Raw genomic sequence first — 14708 nt, 5'->3', positions numbered from 1 at the left:
ACTATATTTCAAGTACATTACTCTCTATTTGTACTAATCAGAGACCAGTTTTTTAAACTTCCACCCACATTAGCAAAGTTCTCTGGAGTCTTAATTGGCCATTATATGATTGATTGCACAGGAATGGATATGGCATTCCGAGATTGACTAGTTCTTACCAAAAACTGCCATCAACATAATTGTGACATCAAAAAGAGAAACCAAATACTATTCTCAACCAAGTCCAAATCAAAAATGATACCCCACATCTCTATCAAAGACATGAGAATAACCTCTAATGACCTAAATATGATTGAAGTGTGTATCCATGGAAATCAAGATCACGATGAGAACCATGGGCATCGACCCACAAAAACATCTAAAATATACACTCTTTGACAAAGTAACAGTTTAAAGATAGTTTTAGACAGGAAAATATATTATTCCTGTGACCATTTTGCTCTAATGAGCCCTCCTCAAATATCATCAGGATCCCAAAAAGAAACCAGGGAGAATCCAACGCGATTGAGGAAGCTGCACAGGGCGAACCCTCACTTAGCACCCAGGGAAGGGAACTGGCCAACATCTGCAATGGATGGGGCTTCCACATTGTTCGCTGTGTAGCTTCCGCTGAATCCTCCTCTTGTACCACGGCCACGTCCCCGGCCACGACCACCAGGGCTATAGTACTTTCCTCCTTCAGCAGGCTTCAGAAATTCATTTATGCTGACAGACTGTACATGATAGAAACAATTGTAAGTCTCATTACGAAGATGTGAAGTTGCAGGATGAGAAATGATGTTTATTTTCTGCTGGCACAAAGCAACATTGTTGAAATCAAGTACGTGATAATCAGAACTACAGAACACAAATTAAAGTTAAACAATATTAAATCCAGACAAATATGAAAAATAAGTTCTGATCATAGCATTATTTAACCAAAATATCCCACCAGAAATTCAAAATTAATATGGAATAGTATATGACAGCAATTGTTATAACATCGTTGTTATAATGAGATTGCATATATATCAGAGAAAGGTTAAATCTCACTATCTCTCACCCTATTTTCTCTATTTCGGGTTGCTAACATCATTGTTAGTCCATAGAGGTTAGAATGGTTGGCGTATGTTTTATTGGTTGTGTATGTATATTAGGTTTTAACTTTTAACAAAATGAAAAGGGAAATTAACTGCATGTATAGCAGATATATTTAGTTACTAATTGCATGGATTTAAGGATGCTTTAATTTTATTTTATTTGCACGAGGGGGATATATATTAGCTAGTCAATTTAGGACGCTGAACAATTAAAGTGAGAGAGAGAGTTTAGCAGATGAAAAAACTACTGATTTGACAAAAGAAATCAGAAAGGCAAAACGATAAAATGCAAAATGTTGCTTCATCACCCATGTCGATTATAAAATCAATGTAATATAATCTGGGGTAGTTTGTAAATTAGCATGGGACAGGGGCTTAACGGTTAACTCAGACAGGGATGTTAGAGAATTTTTGCAAAATTTCATATGATTGTAATAAGCCTTAATGAGAGATCAGATAACTTCCAAAAGAGATGAAGACTTTTGGCCTGACAATAAAAAATGGTGGAATTGGGGAAAAAAACAGGCGGGATAAAGATATGATCCTGAGAATTAAAAAAAAAATCCACCATAGAGCTACCAGAATTCCATGAGACGGAAGCAATTGGCCAATAGAATACGAAAATCTTGATTCATTATGAGAAAATGAGAAGGGAAGGGGGTTGCTACGGGCAGTCGCGACTGCGTACCTCATTTATTGGAACATGCAGGCCCCGAAGTGGGACTCACGACACCAGTGCCACTAGCATTTCTCATTCATTAAGCAACCCCCCCTGTTAATGAACCCCTTTCCAGATTCTATAAAATAGTCCACTACACAGATTATTTTCTTTAAAAGTTAGTTTCTCGCTGACCAAGATTAACTAATGATGGTAAAACAATGAAGTATCATGCTAACAAGTAAATTCCTTGTACAACAGGGGGAAGGGGCGAGGGGGGAGGAAGTGGCTGACTATGATAATAATGAGAAATGAATGTATAAAAGCATAGCTGTGGCAGCTGTCACTTATTTCAGATGTACCCAGACAACGAAACAACACTGAACACCCAAATATAAGCAGCAACGTTAAAGAAACCAAACAGGTAATTCAAAAAACTGAAAACCAAGCATACCTTTTTGGCTCTCTCTTCTTTTTCAGCAGCTTCTTTACGCTTATCCTTCTCAGAACCCTGACAATTCATCAGATGTTAATCAAACAGCTTGCATAAAGCTTCATTGACAGAAATATTAAATACTATCAGATACAACAACATCCAAAAGTTCTCAAGGGGTTTCACCAATTTTACGAAGATCTCTTCATCACTCTTCTTGCTTGAAAGCAGTTGCATTGATTCAAATTCTTTGTCCACATTAACCTTCCGTTCCTCGGTCTTTAGCGCCAGCAAAGCCTTCCTCTTCTCTTCAAGTACTTTCTCATACTCTTCCAGAGTCATCTCCTGTTATGACAAGGAACAGGAATATAACATAAACAACATGGATACCATGACGGAACATACTGCAAAATATGCTTAGCTTTAACATACTCATGACTGCACAGTACTTTTCAATTTCAGCATACTCCAAAATATAAGAGTACCAGGGCATTCAAAGGTCCTCATTAGACTACAATTCACTCCATTATCTACAATTCTGTCTTTTAAAGAATCAAAGTCTCCAACTCAAATACAGGTCTAATGATTTGTTGCTTAATTCGGTATGACCCACACACCACAAGCAAGTGAACTCGATTCTCAAGATGGTTAAAAGTCAACCTTCTTTGGAATAATGCTACCACTTTGATATCCGAACGTTGTTTCTTCATCTCATTAGACTACAGTTCACTCCATTCTGTCTTTTAAGAATCAAAGTGTCCAACTCAAATCCAGGTCTAATGATTTGTCCCTGAATTCGCTATGTACCCAAACAACAAAAGCAAGTGATCTCAATTCTCAATATCGTTAAAACAAGTTGGCTTCTTTGAAGAAATGCTACCACTTCGATATCTGAATGCTGTTTCTGTATTTATATTGCTTCCTTAACGAGGTACATAATTTATTTATTGGCTATATAAAACGGAATGCCTATAGAAAAATGTAACACAACACATCTCAGTATTCAAAAAATTCAGTGGAATTTACTAAGTGCAAGTCCTGCTTTATGAACAAATTATTCTCAAAATGCTTTATGAATGGATCATAACAGGAGATCTATGGATAAAACTGATTCATGGCTAACCCATTTCCAAGTAACCTTGCCACCCATGTGTTAAGATAGAAGACTTTTTTAAAAAAAAAAAATAAGATATATCACAAAAGGAATACCAGAAAAGGGAGATGCATTGGGCGGGTGCCAAAACACCTAAACTGGATTTTCTAAATCAATTCACATAGAGTTCAGTATTAGGATTAAGATAGTAATGCAAATGATCAACCTGCCATCTAATCAAGATATCTAATCTAATTCAAACTAATATACTAAAGAACATTACCGGAGGTAAACAACTAGCCAAGAAAAGCACCAAGTTGCCAGACGGAATCAGATACATCAAATTCTAGGAAAAGAAAGGTATGCCTCTGATCAATAGATCTCACAAAAAGGTCCAATGAATTAGATAGGGGAATTGGGCTTAATTGTCTATTCAAGGCTCCATGATAGAAAGGGAAAAACAAAATAAATCATACCTATAGTTCTTGGTTACAGATCCACTCACTTATTATACATGACTAAACCCATACAAAAATACCGGCTTTAACAAATATTCCATGTTGCTCTGATCAATCACCAATATTATGCTCTATATCAGAGAAATTATGCTCTACATCCTTAACCTCAGAGAAACTATGTTTTATTTGTTCAGCTCAATAAACAATATGCTTTGTCACATTGCCAGAAAATGGAAGGAAAATAAAGGGTTAAATTAGGAATTTGACACACAGTTAAACCCAAGTAGTTCTAATATTCTAAGGTTCCTTCTCTTTTCCTACCTCTTGTAAGCTGCCAAAAGGCACTTAGGAAATGATAACACAAAGATGGAAAAGACAAATATACAACATACTCGAACAAAGCATTCACCTTTTGTTCAGGCTCCTTCTCTTCTGGCTCATTTGCTGGGTTCTCCTTGTTGGCATCTCCAGCGTCTTCCTGTCCCATTTGCTTATCAGCGTCCACATTCTTCTCAATTTCAATGACAGGTTCTTCGGTCTCCCTAAAATTTGTCGAAAGCAAGCAAATATCCTTTTGATTATTTATCCAGCTTCTTACATGTCAAAAACATAATACAATAAAGTAGAATTCCATTTCAAGGCTAGAAGCTAAAGAGAATACTCACGGAACAATTTCATCGGTAGGAGTTCCCCAATTCCCACGACCAGCACCATCACGTTTGACCTCACTCCTGCACAATAAGAAAGACAGAATTATTATTATTTTGATAAGTATAAGAAAGAGAGAATGCTGAAACTATAACATGCAAAACTAACAGAGCAAGCATAATGAGTTACACCATAATGAAATTATAAAATATAAAAATCAATAAAATAAGCAGGAAAAGAAAGCAACCTACTATAAACTAGAAGTTAAAAACATTCCAACAATAAAGAAATACTTACCCACGGCCAGTTCCACTATGCCGCTCATATGTCCTCCGAGGACGTTCCCCTTCTGTAATTTCTCCATTGCCAAAATTACCTCGGCGACCACCACGGAAACCGCCACGAGGCCCACCATACCCACGCTTTTCAGAAGATCTCCCAGCATCTCCTTCCTCAGAGGGTCTGTACCCTCCAGAAAATCCACTGCTGCTGCCAAAAGTATTTTCATTGCTGACTGGATCCCGATTAAATCCACCACCACCACCACGTCCGCGTCCAAGTCCACGCCCTCCACCTCGGCCTCCACGTGGAGCATCATTCCTTGCCTCCCTCACTACTCAATAAGAATCAAAGACACAAGGAGAAAGTGGAATATAACCAAAATTATTTTATAGGGCATTGGGGTTAAGGTGAAGAAAAAACAAAACAAAGAAGACAACCTTACCCTATAGCCGGGTAAATTCTAACAGAGGTAGCATACCCGGGGGGGGGGGGGGGGGGGCGGGGGCGGGGGCGGGCAACAAGGATAGGAATATCAATAAGAACAACAGAGATATCAGAGCCAACAACATAGAAAAAGGAAAACAAGCAAACACGAGCTATATGTAGAATAATACAGTCAAGCTACTCTTTTTAACACATCACAAGAAGAACAGGCAACAACGACAGGAAAAAAATACCTTAATGCAAATGCTCACTCTGCTAATGGGCTATGGACTGCCAAAGGAGAACTTTAATTTTATGAAAAAAGTTAAAATCAGCAATGAAGCACGTATAAACACTAAGTAGATGCTTTGGTTTAGCTAATGGGGATCGATCCTAGCTCCTTGGGACTCCATTACAGAAAACTGAAAACACGGAAACTAAGTTCCAATCTTTAGATGAGCCATTGAAATACACAATAACTTTCACATAATTCAATTTACAAACTGTAAAAAAATTATGGTTATGAAAAGATCGACAACTACATTGGCGTTATTGTTTGGAAATGGAAGCTAAAAGTAGTGGTTGTGATTACAAATCATTGAAGTTTACTAACAAGTCATGGCGGTGAATAATAACATTGATTGCAAAAATAATGAATTCCAAATATTAAAGTGAGGAAGTTGTGGCGGTGATGGCCATTTTGACGACAATCAACTTTAAAAGTCAATGTGCGATAGTTAGGTTACAGCAATCGCAGTCATGGGAAGCCAACATAGAGGAGTTAATGGGTGTACAAATAAAGACAGTGCTGGTAGATCCTTGGAGACAGAATCGGTAATTATGAAATTACAGTGCCAAATATGATGATTTATGCAATAAAACCATACAATGGATACAGTAGAGCAATCCAAATTCCATGGACACCAAAGATGCCTAGAAACTAAATCTAATGTGCTTCTTATGTATATACTGAAGTGTAAATCAAAATTCTCCAGTAATCATCCAATAAAGAAAAAAGAAAAGTATGAAGTATGGGCCATTTGTTCTACTTCTTTCTTTTAGTTACCCCACTCCCCAAACCCAAAAAAAAAAATTGAAAAGGAGAAAGGAAAAAGGATAAGTATGGAAGTTGACACACATGCTATTTAGCTAAACAAATTATAAACATTAAAATTTTAATTCTACAACATCCATATTAGCCAAATGTGATGTAATTTTAATCAAAGTTTCAACAACAGCTAGTGGAAAGAAACAACTTCAATCTAAAAACAACTAATTGTGTAAATCTGAACAAAACAACGGATCTACATTAAAGAGCACAAAACTACGAAAAATAGGACCACAAATTTCAATTTTGTTTCATAACCTCGACTTTATCAGCAACATAATGTTAATAACATACAAACACATCGACTTACATGTGCGTGTACAACTATAAAAAAGTTGGGAATGAATTCAAAACTTCATTTTCATTTAAATTCCTACACCATTTCAGCAAGTTGACACAAGAGAAAAGTGCAAATGAATACAGAAATGTTCAAATCTATATTTATACATCAAAATGCGCGTTATGATTAGAAAACGAAGAAGAAATTCGGTGAAAAATAAAAGCTTTACCAGCCTGAGAAGGAGGGGTGGGCTTCGAAGGCAGCTTGGCCTGCTTCGCCGGCTGACCAGCGGCAGCTTGGGCCGGAGCTGGAGACTTCTTGTCCGGCGGCGGGAGCTTAGCGATGAGCTGACTGGGGTCGTCATTGTCATCATCACCCAGAAGATCAAATGGGTTTGTGGTTGCCATTTTTTACAGTTATAGATTTAGAAATGAAAAGCCCTAGACTTTTTGAAGATAGTAGCAACCACGAAACCCTAGCTCTTGTTTAACTCCATGGATAGATCTAAAAATTAGTGCACAACAATAACTTAGAAATGATAGAGAGAGAAAGTGTGTGTTTGTGTAGAGAGAGAGAAATGGGGGCTCTGAAAACCCTAGCCGAAGCAGAAGAGAATTGAGATGTAACGAACGTAATCTTAAAAACCCTAGTGGGAGGAATTAGGGTGAATGCGGCTTCACCGTAGCAAGTGTAAGCTCTCAATTATTGGTCTATAAGATGAGTTGATGACCCAGAACCGCGACGGGTTTGGTGTAATTTCTCATGGGTGACCCGATCCAACTGAAGAGTCTACCATGGAGCTTGAACTTATGTCGCATTTCTAATGTGTTAGTTATTGAAACATTATTTAAAAATATATTATCTAATAAATTAATAATAGCCATTTCCCCGGCGTTGAAAATAAAATAAGCACTACATAAAAATTGTCTTTAACTTTTTTTATTAGAAAATAATATATTATGTGCATGCATATAGGGAAATTTATTCTATTATATAAGAGAAAATATAATTTTAATGATAAAGAAAAATAGTAATAATATATATATAACATAAAATAATATTTATGATTTTTAGATCTTATATCTCTCGAACATGATTTGAACTCTTAACCACACATTTGAGGGGGAGAGCTTATACCATTTTGAAGTAACTGCATGTTGCTATGTAACTCTTTAGGTAGAAAATTAATATTCATTAAAGTTTTATAAGTTGCTTATTGATGCACATTAATATGACTTTATATTTACATATAAACTGTTTCTAAGTTTAGTTCATCTCATACCTTAAAGATTATTTGTGGTGTATATCTACCATAATTGCTCCTTTTGATAACAATAACATTAAAAGTTTTAAGAATTGAATTTTAACGATTAAAAATATAAGTGATAGCTAAAAATTAAATTTTTAATGATATTTTTTGAAATTTATTTGTTCAATGAAATATAAAGTCTTAATCAATTAAAATTTTAGGGCAAATTATACTGACCTCCCCTGAGATTTCGTCACTATACAGGGACCTCCCCTCTTGTTTGCCAAATTACACAAACCTTCCCTTAGATTGGATGGTGTTAATTATTATTGTGTAATTACATTTATGTCCTTATTATATATTTTTTATTTTATTTCAAAATTTCAAAGACCAAAATACCCATCTATATATATTATTACTTTCCAAGTCGTGGCTTCCATATATGCTGACAACCATCACCCTATTTGTGGATTCAAATGCATAAAGATCTTCTTCTCAAAATAGTTTTAGTAAAGATACCAGGTGAAATTATTGATAGTACGAGGTTAAGGTTTGATCCATTTTCCTTTAAATTAAGGTCATCAAAGAAACTCCGCCAACAAGCTGTCTTTACAATACCCCCATTATGTTCTGCTTTCCTATAATCTATTGAAACCCACCTCAAATTTCTTACAATCACCAACAATTGTCGCAATAAAGCAAAAAACTTACTCCTTTTTAACCACTAAATTCACCCCATCAGTCCACACAAGAACAACCCAAATCATATGATCAAAAACCAATTGTCTCGTTACTCTTTCCGAAACATTATTTTTTATTATTTTTTCTCCAAAAGGAATCTAAAGCATACTTTGTTGATCAATATGGATGTGCAATATGATTGATACAAAACCACCAAATCGCATGGGATATGTTCTCTTTAAGCTCTCTCGGTTGGGTCTCTTACTGAACAAGTGCTCTTATATATATGTGTATATATATATATATATATTTATGTGTGTGTGTATAGCTCTATATTTTAATCGTTGAAGTACGGTTCAGTCAAAGCTCACTGGAATCAATGGAGTTCCAACGGAATCAATGGAAGCTGGTGCCGGCGGCAGTGGCATTGGAGGACCCAATTGTGAGGAGGTGGTTATTGGGTATGCTGATGACGGCTGCGACGGAGGGAATGGGTCGAGAACATTCGATGCCGCACATGGCGTCGAGATCTTGATCTGGGTGTGGAAATTGGCGTCGACGAGAGCGCTGTATAGGGACTCGATTACCATCATGAGCAGGGAGTGGAAGAGGATGAACGGCTGAAGGAGAGGTCGGAACGAAGCTTACCGTCGAGGTGCAGGAACGGCGGTGAAACGGAACGATGAGGACTACGGCGAGGATGGCGGGTACAGTAGGCACTCAACCTTACTATTTTTTAAACTGGGTTTGCATTTTGGGATTTTTACATATAAATAGAGTTAAGGAGCCATATTTACTCATGGATGAAGTCAAAGTCTTATATTTTCACAAAAATGAGTTTGACCTAAATGATGACATGGCACATGAAATTTTACTATTTAAAATTTTTGTTGCCTAAAATGCCCTTCTCCCTATCCCAATGCATTTACCTTATTACTTAGAAAACATGGTCCCTGGAGGCCAAAAAGTGGTACCTTTAGAACAAAAGTGGTACCTTTGTAAAAGGGACTTATTTTTGCAATTAAAAATGGCATTAAACCCCACACCGCTAATTAAGTTGCACATTACATCTATAAACAGCTCCATTAGCGCCATGAATAACACAAAATATTCTCCAAACTAGTTAAGTGAGTATTTAGAAAACGTGGTACCTGGAGGCCAAAAAGTGATACGTTCAGTTCAAAAACATGGTACCTTTAGAACAAAAGTGGTACCTTCGTAAAAGGAACTTATTTTTGCAATTGAAAATGGTATTAAACCCTACACCGCTAATTAAGTTGCACATTAGATCCATAAACAGCTCCATTAGCGCCATAAATAACACAAATATTTCTTAATTATCATATACTACATCTAAATAGTTAGTATGGTAGATTTTTTTTTTCGCACCATTTTAATCGGCAAGGCTGTTTGGGACTTTTGAATAACTATTTCAATAATGCAATTGTTAAAAAAATTATGATATCCAAAGATCATGTTTGATATGGATCTGGGTCATAATTAAATCTTTAGAATTTTTCAATGATAATAGGGAGACAATTTGGTCTCTAGACCTCTTATACATGAAGACCATTTAGAATTTTGATATAGATCTGGGTCCTAATTAATTGTATGATGCTAATATATATATATATATATATATATATATATATATATATATATATATATATATTAATTGTATGACGAGAATAGAATGATTATCATGAATTCAAACATACATCTTATACATTATAACTTAAAGAGATTAATGTGTTATTGAAATTCTGGAATGCCTCAGTCTAGAATTATATTTTTCTTTACATACAATTATAATTATTAGATGTGTTATTGAAATTTTGGAATGCCTCATCTTATGCATTTAATTGAATTTTTTCATTTTGTTCAAGAGTTTGAAAATTTGTCCACGTTTTCAGTTCCTCTCCTTCACCTTTTCCGTTTCGCCAACTTCTTTAAGGTTGGTTAATTTTTTCGTTAATGTGATACAATTAAATGTAGTAACCTTTTTTTTTTTTTTTTTTTTTTGACAGTGTGATTAGAGGATCGATTATTGCTATCAAGACTTTGTATGGATGAATGGGGGCTAATATTTCAATCAAGACTTTGTATGGACTAGTGGGGCTAATAAATTTTCAAACTTTATAATTGCGTTCTTATTTCGCAAAAGATGATTGCTTCCTTTAAATTTAGTGATTTAGTTTTTTATTTCTTGTTGACTTTATTAGATTGGATGGATGATAACTTTTTTGACATTCGTGGTAACTTAAAGTATTTTGTAGACATGGTACTTTACTTGATGGTTTTGATTTAATGAAAAGTAATGGATTTTGGTTGTTCTATTTAATAAATACATGTTAGGCTCTTCTATTTAATAAGAAGGTTTATAAATTTTTCAACAGCAGTGTTATGAAATTGATGATTTTCTTGACAAATGGATTTAGTCCTTGTTTTGGAACATTGATAAATGGTCAGGTGGAGTAGAAAATTAATAAATGGTGAATTTTTTAATTGTAGAATGAATTTTTTGTTGTAGTGATAGGCATTGATTAACATTGATGAATTTTTTAATTGATGAACGAATTTAGTTCCGAGAGAAAAACTTTGAAGAAGTGAGGGCACTTATCAGGTAAAGAGAACTTTTTGTGAGGTTTCATCATTGTTTGATCTTACTCCTTACAAGCTTAAAGCCCTAACCCTAATTTCGACAGCTCTTGCATTAATTTGTGGAGGTAAGTTCCTATTTTGTAAGAACCAAGCGCACCTCCTGAAAGATAATTTGGGTTGCAGGTACTATTCCATTATGGAATTGGCTTAAAAGCAGCTTCTTTACCTATCAAGTAAAGAATAATTGTGTTTACGATATATTGTAGATTTAAAAAAAAAAAAAAAAATAGCAAATAAACAATGTTCCAAGTGATCTTGGAGTATATTTTGTACTATTCATTCCCTCAAGTCAGCTAGATTGGAATATAGTTTGTACTCTTTATGGCACTAATGGAATTATTTGTGGATGTAATGTGCAACCTAATTAGCGGTGCGAGGTTTAATATAATTTTCAATTGCAAAAACAAGTCCATTTTGTGAAGGTACCACTTTTTTCTCATAGGTACCACGTTTTTGAACTAAAGGTACCACTTTTTGGCCTCTAGGTACCATGTTTCGTAAACACTCGCTTAGCTAGTTTGGAGAATATTGTGTTATTTATGGCGCTAATGGAGCTATTTATGGATCTAATGTGCAACTTAATTAACGGTGTGGGGTCTAATACCATTTTCAATTGCAAAAATAAGTTCATTTTACGAAGGTACCACTTTTGTTCTAAAGGTACCACGTTTTTGAACTGAAGGTACCACTTTTTGGCCTTCAGGTACCATGTTTTCTAAACACTCGCTTAGGTAGCTTGGAGAATATTTTATGTTATCCATGGCACTAATGGAGCTGGTTATGGATGTAATGTGCAACTTAATTAGCGGTGTGGGGTCTAATGTCATTTTCAATTGCAAAAATAAGTCCCTTTTACGAAGGTACCACTTTTGTTCTAAAGGTACCACGTTTTTGAACTGAAGGTATCACCTTTTGGCCTCCAGGTACCATGTTTTCTAAACAAGGGTGATAAGGTAAATGCATTGGAATAGGGAGAAGTGCATTTTAGGTAACAAAAATTTTAAACAGTAAAACTTCATATGCCATGTCATCATTTAGGTCAAACTCATTTTTGTGAAAATATAAGACTTTGATTCTATCTATGAGTAAATATGGCTCCCTAACTCCATTTATATGTAAAAATTCCTTGCATTTTTTTTATACTGAGTTCTTTTTTTGCCTCTCTCTCTTTATCTCTTTCTACAAGCAATACTCTCTTTCTCTATATTTCTTTCCTCATTTTTGCTTCATTATTGAGTGATTAGAAGTGGGTTTCACGTACATGCTTCTCCGGGGATAGCCCGGCCAGCAGTTTCTGCAAGAACCCATCTCCGGCGAGCCAGATTCTATGTTTTACAATTCAGGCAAACTTATAGTGAGCTTCCGTAGTCCGGTGAATGACATGTATGCTCCAAGCTTCGAGGACTACAACTGAAAGCTCCAAGTAGCGTGCTTAATTCGTTCTTCGGTAAGCTTTAGAACGGGTTGGCGAACTCCAAATTAGACAAGCTAGTAGTTCCGGTGACGGCGAGTTGCAGCAACCCAGTTCGGTCCGGTGACGACTCAGACCATCAAGTGTCAACGAACCTACCAGCGAAGCTCCGAACTGAAATGTACATGAACTTCGATTGCCTTCATCGTCAAATTTATATATAATATGTATCAACATAGAAATATAGGATGACATAATTGTACATGGCTAACAAGCACAGAAGCTCTAGAATTCACTGTTGTCTCTCTTTTTATCCTTGCTCGCCGATTGCAGACCCATCTTTCCTTGCTCTCGTTTCTCACCAATAAAACAGCCGCCATTGGTCTCACCGGTAAATGTCTGGCTGCAGTTTAGACCCATTGGGTGTTCTGGGTTTATTGATATGAGGGCACCATTGTCCTTTTGAGTTTATAAGTCAAGGATAGTATTATAAATTTGCAATGATTAATGAGGTTTAAAATGTCATTTCAGTTATTAGAAGGGTAAAATTGTTTTTGTACAGATTTTTTCTAACCGACATAAGCCTAAACCGTTGGTTGTTTAACGGCAGGAGAGGTCCGTGTTATCAATATGTAAACTTTGAGGAAGGTCAGTGTTATTTGACAAATAAGAGGGGAGGTCAATGTAATTATTCCAAAATTTTATCTCTATTATTCTCATTGCATCATCAAACACAATTAAATACGGAGTATTTAAGTATTGAATTTATTAAGAATTTAAATAATAAATTGGATTATCAAATTGCAATTTTCGATACATATATGTTGGCCCATGAAACAAACCTATAGGGGAAGAGACAAAAATCTAAGTCCAATGCCAAAACATTTGGAGACCCAATGGCCCAGGCCCATGAAACCTGCATGGACCAAGCCCGGCCAGTGAACTATAACTTTTATGAACTTTAAAATAGGGGTGAAACTTGGGTTGAAAACCCGAACTCAACCTGAGCCCGACTCGATTTTTTACGGGCTTGGACAATCATTTTTATAATTAGGGTTGGATTTGGATTAAATTTCAAATCGAATTGAATTAGGGTTGGGTTTTGGTTAAAGTGTTAGCAACTCGAGTTAGCCCGAACCCGAATTATAATATTATTTCCATATATATTTTTACTTTAAAATACATTATATATATTACTTAAATTATGATTACTTTTTTTTATTTTTCAACTTCCTCGTTAAATCTTAAGTTATTGTTTGTAATTTATTAAAAATCTACAAAAAGTCTTTGAACTTTTTTTTTGTTTAAGAGTAATTTAATCTAAATTTAATTCAAGATCATATTAAATTTTCAGTATGAAAATTAGCCATACGAGTAACCCGAATTAATCCGAAATTTTAACACAAATTCTAAGCTCGAGTTGCAAGTCCGAATTTAAAAGTAGAAGGATGGGTTGGGTTCGGGTTGAGTAATTAGGATTGAGGATAGGGTTGGGCTTGGACTTGAGTTTAACATTTCATACGATGAGGTGGACTTAAGTTATACTTCAAATTCGTCCAATCTGAATTGCAACCTTACCTTAAAACCCGTCCAGTGAACTGTAATTCTTATTCCAAATAACTCATATTTTGTCATTCAACTTATATTGTTGTAACAAATTGATATAAACATCTTTATTTATTTATTTTAAACCCTATATGATCTCTAGTAATTAATTAATAAATTTTTAGAGGAAAATTTCATCAGCAAATTTCTATGATGATTGGTTAACAACTGTATTACTTATAATTACTGTATTAATCTGTTAGAAATATATTTTGCATTATTAATTCTTAGAATTGACTTATTGGGCACATCACCTGTCCTTAGTATGGGCGTTGAAAAGTTTTATTTTACTTTTAAAAAACAGAATAAGTCACACAAAGTCTACCAAAGACACATTTTCTCAGGAAAATTTGAAAATTTAAAAGTAGGAAACCTTTTACGGAAGGAAATTTAAGGGGACTGAAAAGTTCAAACGTGTGAGATGCAAGTATAAAGTCATGTTAAAACAGGTGTACCCACCAGTCATATCAACACTAAAATGACGGTCTATAGCAAATTATTTATTTCACACCCTTTCTTGTTTAAGTAATTAATTGTCTCATTGTAAAGTCTATGAGGTACCATAGAATAATAACTACTGTATAAAGAAGTTTGGATCAACGTTAGACTAGGTCTGTAAAGTATTGACAGGCAAGTGTA

At 35.1% G+C, this 14708-nt stretch overlaps 1 protein-coding gene across 1 annotated transcript; it reads right to left on the bottom strand.

Moving 5' to 3' along the window:
• Positions 1-179: 179 nt before the first annotated feature.
• On the bottom strand, positions 180-7087 carry LOC132304115 (RGG repeats nuclear RNA binding protein A-like). The gene is made up of 7 exons (XM_059801662.1): positions 6692-7087; positions 4667-4982; positions 4387-4452; positions 4131-4263; positions 2357-2515; positions 2192-2248; positions 180-713 (listed from the first exon to the last, which is right to left on the bottom strand). The coding sequence occupies exons 1-7, from the start codon at positions 6867-6869 to the stop codon at positions 531-533; spliced, it is 1092 nt and encodes a 363-aa protein (XP_059657645.1). The 5' UTR covers positions 6870-7087; the 3' UTR covers positions 180-530.
• Positions 7088-14708: the final 7621 nt, after the last annotated feature.

The sequence above is a fragment of the Cornus florida genome, unplaced genomic scaffold (genome assembly GCF_030987335.1).
Source record: "Cornus florida cultivar Cherokee Brave unplaced genomic scaffold, ASM3098733v1 CherokeeBrave_3.0.0_Hap2_Chr04, whole genome shotgun sequence".
Lineage (NCBI taxonomy): Eukaryota > Viridiplantae > Streptophyta > Magnoliopsida > Cornales > Cornaceae > Cornus > Cornus florida.
The sequence above is the reverse complement of the archived record's forward strand: the minus strand, read 5'-3'. Positions and strand labels throughout refer to the sequence as shown.